We start from the raw sequence: 7061 nt of genomic DNA on the forward strand, positions 1-7061 counted from the left end.
ATATATATATATATATATATATATATATATATATATATATATATATATATATATATATATATATATATATATATATATATATATATATATATATATATATATAGCTAGAATTCACTGAAAGTCAAGTATTTCATACATATATATATATATATATATATATATATATATATATATATATGTACATATATACATATATATATATATATATAGCTAGAATTCACTGAAAGTCAAGTATTTCATACATATATATATATATATATATATATATATATATATATAGCTAGAATTCACTGAAAGTCAAGTATTTCATATATATATATATATATATATATATATATATATATATATATATATATATATATATATATATATATGAAATATATATGAAATACTCGAGTTGGTGAATTCTAGCTGTAAATAACCACGCCCCCAACCACGCCCCCTCCCCCAAGCCCCTGACCCCCGACCAAGCCCCCACCACACCCTCCACCTCCCGATATTGGAGGTCTCAAGGTTGGCAAGTATGACTAAAGCCCACACTTAAACTTTCCACGTGCAAGATTGAATGTATTTAAAAAAGTTATTTAATAAGAAGCCAAAAAGTGCAAAAACAATAATGTTCGTGTTGGAGGAGTTGTGAATGAATGCAGGGCCACAACATTAGGTACACCTGCAGACTGCAGCACGGATTTCATATTTCATTCATTCACAACTCCTCCAACACGAACATTATTGTTTTTGCACTTTTTGGCTTCTTATTAAATAACTTTTTTTGAAATAGATTCAATCTTGCACGTGGAAAGCTTCTTTGTCTGTTTAATAGATGTCATCAGTGTTTGAACCTGACAGGTGGCATCCTATGATATTATGTGACATGGCTGCCATTGTTATCGTCCATCAGTGCCGGCGCGGGTCGGACGGGCACCTTCATCGCCCTCAGTAACATCCTGGAGAGGGTGAAGGCCGAAGGCCTCCTGGACGTCTTCCAGACCGTCAAGAGTTTACGCATGCAGAGGCCGCATATGGTCCAGACCGTGGTACGCTAATGTCCTCCTTTCTGGCCCGTACAAAACCTTACTTCTGTCTTCTTCTGTGTTTTTTTGTCTCCAGGAGCAGTACGACTTCTGCTACCGAGTGGTGCAGGATTTTGTGGACATCTTCTCCGACTACGCCAACTTTAAGTAGCGCTCGACCTCCGTCAGATTATGCAACTGTTGTTTTGGAATGTATGTTTTTATAAGGTAACTGTCAGGTTCAAACACTGATGACATCTATTAAACAAGACAAGAGGCAAAGAATTTAACAGAGACAGAATTCAATTTGGACTCAATTGAGGAGAAACGCCTGGACACACTGTACTCTTGTACCAGTCTCCAGCACGCTCCCCCAAAAGATTGCACTTCTCCTTCTTTATTCGACTTTCTCCGACCACCTGACCACCGCTTCCACTTCCAGAGGGAAGTGGGTCGTAAACAGCGTTGCCTTTGTTTACAGAATAGTTCAAAAGAAGAGGTCGTTTACCTACTCAGTGGCCTACTGGTTAGAGTGTCCGCCCTGAGATGGGTAGGTTGTGAGTTCAAACCCCGGCCGAGTCATACCACTATAAAAATGGCACCCATTACCTCCCTGCTTGGCACTCAGCATCAATGGCTGGAATTGGGGGTTAAATCACCAAAAATGATTCCCGGGCGCGGCCACCGCTGCTGCCCACTGCTCCCCTCACCTCCCAGGGGGTGATCAAGGGTGATGGGTCAAATGCAGAGAATAATTTCGCCACACGTAGTGTGTGTGTGACAATCATTGGTACTTTAACTTTAAAATAGTTCAAAAAGAGGTCGTCTGGAAATTGGGCAGATCCTTGGTTCTCTCCGTTTTGAAGTCCTTGGGTTAGAACAATATCGTTCTGTTGATTACCATACATGAGAGAAAACAGGAACACCTTTATCTTGCTTCCCCCCGCCCCCTACACAGTGGAGTTTTACGAGCCTTACTCTTGGTAGGTTTCAAAGACAGCTTTTGTCTTCTTGTCAGGAACTCAATGTAATACAAAGTTTTTGTGATAATTTAGAAACAATTATTCTAACAGTAACACTTTTTACATTTTGCATAAAAAAACATATTGTAATATAAGCAAGCATTTAGGATTAAATTATCCAATTTTTTTTTTCAGTTTTACTTGAAAATATTGAATAGCTTTACCCGTGCAAAACAGGACGGAGTGAATGTCTGCGAACATATTTGCAATTGTTTACATGCTTGAGTGGTGTTACGTCTGACCAACTCTTCCTCCCCAGAGAATCTAAGTTACTGGTCAATCCCTAGTTCTTTCGATAACATATATGCTGAGTAAGAAGGACCATCAAGACAGAATTGGAATATTTTCAAGTTTTACTAAAGCTTTACGAGATCAACTTAACTAATACATTCATATCGGCGACTCTAGTTGATCTGACATCCAAACGGAAAAGCCAACTCCTTGCACACAAAGAAAGCCCCCCTCTCTCCCCCTTGCAACACTGATAAGGAACAAGTGGGGGAGGTATTCACATTCCTGATGGTTTAAGACACTAAACCATACTTGCCAACCTTCCCGGTTTTACCGGGAGACTCCCGGAATTCAGCGCCTCTCCCGATAACCTCCCGGAAGACATTTTCTCCCGATAAACTCCCGGAATTCAGCCGGAGCTGGAGGCCACGCCCCCTCCAGCTCAATGCGGACCTGAGTGGAGACAGCGGCGACAGTCTGTTTTCACGTCCGCTTTCCCACGATATAAACAGCGTGCCTGCCCAGTCACATTATAACTGTAGAATGATCGAGGGCGAGTTCTTGGTTTCTTATGTGGGTGTATCGTTAGGCAGTTTCATTATCGTCCGTAACAACACACAACAACAGCAGTCACGTTTTCGTCTACCGTAAAGCAGTTTGTCTGCCGTAAACGGCAATGTTGTGACACTCTTAAACAGGACAATACTGCCATCTACTGGATAGCCTCCGGGGCACTGAAATTCAAGTATTTATTTTTTTTATATGTATAATAAAATAAATATATATATATACCGTATTTCCTTGAATTGGCGCAGGGAATATAGTATTCGCACGTCTAGAATTACTGCCGGGTCAAACTCGTTTCTCAAAATAATTAACGCATGCTTGGCCTTATCGCCGGTTCATTATTAACGCCGGATCAAATTCGTTTCGCAAAATATTAATTTTATTATTGCATGTCTATAATTTTCGCCGGGTCAAACTCGTTTCGCAAAATATTTAGCATATGTCTAGAACTTCCGCCGGGTCAATTCGTTACGTCACGAGTGACGCTTTACCTGTCCTCATTTTCAAAATGGAGGAAGCTGATTTCAGTAGTTTGCAATCGCACAAAGGAAAAAAGATAAAGAGCTATTCAGTAGGATTTAAGGTCCAAGCTATTGAATACCGGTACGGTATGCTAAAAAGAACAGTAAGCAGCTATGTTTTATTAATATACCATAGCTGCGTGTGTCAAATACGGTATGAGTCATTTAATGACCTCCTGGTGGTAGAGGGCGCTAGTGATCCTTCTTGCGACTTCCGGTACTGCAGAAGAAGTGACAACACGCAGCAACAGATCGTCTCTTTTTTTTCCTCTCGCCTAAACTTTTAACATGGAGGATTACATACCGGTATCTAAAATAAAACAGTTTTCTTAACTGGACTTTCAATCGAAGCAGGAAGTAATAATCGAGACAGAGAGACTTTTAAAACTGAAGAAAGAAAATAAGGAAGACTTCTATAAACAAGTCATAGATGCTTTTGGTCAGAAGGAGCTGCAAATGGACTCCATTTATAAGTACAGGTAAGACCATAATAACGTTTTTTTTTTATTAAATGTGCTTTTCATGATAGTATGCTTACATCACACTCAAAGCGCACGCCGAATTTTACCGCATTCCTTTTGGTAAACGCCGGAGTGAGAAGAGGTTTTAAAATAATTAGCGCATGCACAGCCATCCCGCAGGCTTCCGGTAAACGCCGGAGTGACAGGAGGTTTTAAATTAATTAACGCCCCTGCGTCTATTCAAGGAAATACGGTATATACTGTATATATAGCTAGAATTCACTGAAAGTCAAGTATTTCATACATATATATATATATATATATATATATATATATATATATATATATATATATATATATATATATATATATATTAGAGATGCGCGGTTTGCGGACACAACCGCGGAGTCCGCGGGTCGGGCGGATGCATGACGTAAAAAATAGATTTTAATTAGATTCGGGCGGGTGGCGGTTGAACCAATTCTCTCGAATGTCTGCTGATCTTCACCCAATCAACAATAATAAAGGCGTGCCGTGATGGCCCTGCCTTTATCACCCGCTACAACATGTACAGCCAGCGTGCTAGCCCAGCCACATGTTGTAGTACCAGCATCTGCTTGCACACGTAAGTGATAGCAAGGCATACTTGGTCCACAGCCATACAGGTTACACTGACGGTGGCAAAACAAATACCCAGAACACCTTGCAGTCCTAACTCTTACTGGCTGAAATATACACCCCTGCTACCACCAAACCCCGCCCACCTCAACCGACGCGCGGAGGAGGGGTGGGGGGTTGATGTGTGGGGGCGCAGTGTAGGGGGGCGGGGTTTGGTGGTAGCAGGGGTGTATATTTCAGCCAGTAAGAGTTAGGACTGCAAGGTGTTCTGGGTATTTGTTCTGTTGTGTGTATGTTGTCTCTTTTATACGGCCACCGTCAGTGTAACCTGTATGGCTGTGGACCAAGTTTGCCTTGCTGTCACTTACGTGTGCAAGCAGAAGCCGCACACAACATGTGACTGGGCTGTTACGCTGTCTGTACATGTTGTAGAGGGTGATAAAGGTAGTACCATCACAGCATGCCCTAATTATTGCTATTAGGTTGCGACCCCTGGTCTATATTACGTATATAACAGCGGGCGGTTGTGGTTTTGATAAAATGTTAGTTCGGTTGGATGGCGGGTGGATGACGACTTTTGTGATGCGGATGAAATAATTGCCTATCTGCGCATCTCTAATATATATATATATATATATATATGAAATACTCGAGTTGGTGAATTCTACCTGTAAATATACTCCTCCCCTCTTAACCACGCCCCCCGCCCCCAACCACACTCCTGCCCCACCCCCGACCACGCCCCACCCCACCCTCTACCCCCCATCTCCCGGAATCGGAGGTCTCAAGGTGGGCAAGTATGCACTAAACAGACCTCTGAAGACAAGAGAACCTGGTAGAATACACAAAGGAAAAGTACTAGCTGCTCAAACATGGCTATGAATAGAGAAATCTCCTTAAACATACAAACCCTGTTTCCATAGGAGTTGGGAAATTGTGTTAGCTGTAAATATAAACGGAATACAATGATTTGCAAATCATTGTATTCCATTTATATTTACATCTAACACAATTTCCCAACTCCTATGGAAACGGGGTCTGTATATGCATCCTCCACAGTGGCCACAATGCCTTTTAGTGGCATCCAGTAAGTAAGAACACGTGTTAAAAGTGGCGAAATAAGTAACATTTCTCAAACAAAAGCCTCCCATTTAAAATGCATTTGTAAATGACTCGACTTCCTCTCCTATGAATAACTCAGCAGCCGCTGTCGCTTGTCATTTTAGTCAACTTCAGCAACTTTCTTCTTTTGCCCGTGGCCATATTACTTAGTGCTTCAGTGCCTGACACTGCAAAATGCCATTAACCCATATTGGAAATAATGTCTAATAACTCCCAAGTCAAAACATGTCATTCATACGTGCTCCAACTGCTCCGTATCCAATTACACTTTTAACATGCTGGCCATTTCTCCAGCATGCATGTTTGATTAGGAGAACACTTCTAATCGTGACGTTTGTTTGTCACCGAGTGACACACCCGGGGTTTTAGGTTTGGAAACATAAGCCGGGCAACATTTTTGACCTTGGAATAGTCAGCCGGTGTTTTGATGACTTGATGGATTCATGCAGCTATTAATGGACAAACAAGGGTGTTGATGTGACATGTGTTAGTAAATAGCCAACAAAAGTGCATTTTGACAATAATAGTCTGGTTTTATAACCCAGGGGGTCGGCAACCCAAAATGTTGAAAGAGCCATATTGGACCAAAAATACACAATACAAATCTGTCTGGAGCTGAAAATTTTTTTAAAAAGTCTTATATAAGTGTTATAATGAAGGCAACACATGATGTAAGTGTCTATATTAGCCTACTATTAAAATTACTTTAAAAGTCTTATACAAGTGTTATAATGAAGGCAACACATGATGTAAGTGTCTATATTAGCTATAATAGCCTACTATCAAAATTACTTTAAAAGTCTTATATAAGTGTTATAATGAAGGCAACACATGATGTAAGTGTCTATATAAGCCTACTATCAAAATGACTTTAAAAATCTCATAAGTGTTACAATGAAGGCAACACATGATGTAAGTGTGTATATAAATTTTCTTAACCTACTATCAAAATGACTTTAACAGTCTTATATAAGTGTTTAAATGAAGGCAACACATGATGTAAGTGTCTATATTAGCCTACTATCAAAATGACTATGAGTCTTATATAAGTGTTAAAATGAAGGCAACACATGATGTGTTTATATTAGTTAGCCTACTATCAAAATGACTTTAAAAGTCTTATATAAGTGTGAAGGCAACACATGATGTAAGTGTCTATATTAGCCTACTATTAAAATTACTTTAAAAGTCTTATACAAGTGTTATAATGAAGGCAACACATGATGTAAGTGTCTATATTAGCTATATTAGCCTACTATCAAAATTACTTTAAAAGTCTTATATAAGTGTTATAATGAAGGCAACACATGATGTAAGTGTCTATATAAGCCTACTATCAAAATGACTTTAAAAATCTCATAAGTGTTACAATGAAGGCAACACATGATGTAAGTGTGTATATAAATTTTCTTAACCTACTATCAAAATGACTTTAACAGTCTTATATAAGTGTTAGAATGAAGGCAACACATGATGTAAGTGTCTATATTAGCCTACTATCAAAAT

General features: G+C 39.5%; 1 protein-coding gene across 3 annotated transcripts in view; it reads left to right on the forward strand.

Annotated features, from left to right (window-relative positions):
* Positions 1-2674, forward strand: part of LOC133657627 (receptor-type tyrosine-protein phosphatase epsilon-like) — an 87230-nt gene extending 84556 nt beyond the window's left edge. For all 3 annotated transcript variants that reach the window (XM_062059187.1, XM_062059189.1, XM_062059188.1), the window contains exons 21-22: positions 902-1037; positions 1111-2674. In XM_062059187.1, the coding sequence (XP_061915171.1) occupies positions 902-1037; positions 1111-1185 (211 nt within the window). In that variant the 3' untranslated portion in view covers positions 1186-2674. The remainder of the gene's footprint in view (positions 1-901; positions 1038-1110) is intronic.
* Positions 2675-7061: the final 4387 nt, after the last annotated feature.

The sequence above is a fragment of the Entelurus aequoreus genome, linkage group LG09, assembly GCF_033978785.1.
Source record: "Entelurus aequoreus isolate RoL-2023_Sb linkage group LG09, RoL_Eaeq_v1.1, whole genome shotgun sequence".
Taxonomy (NCBI): domain Eukaryota; kingdom Metazoa; phylum Chordata; class Actinopteri; order Syngnathiformes; family Syngnathidae; genus Entelurus; species Entelurus aequoreus.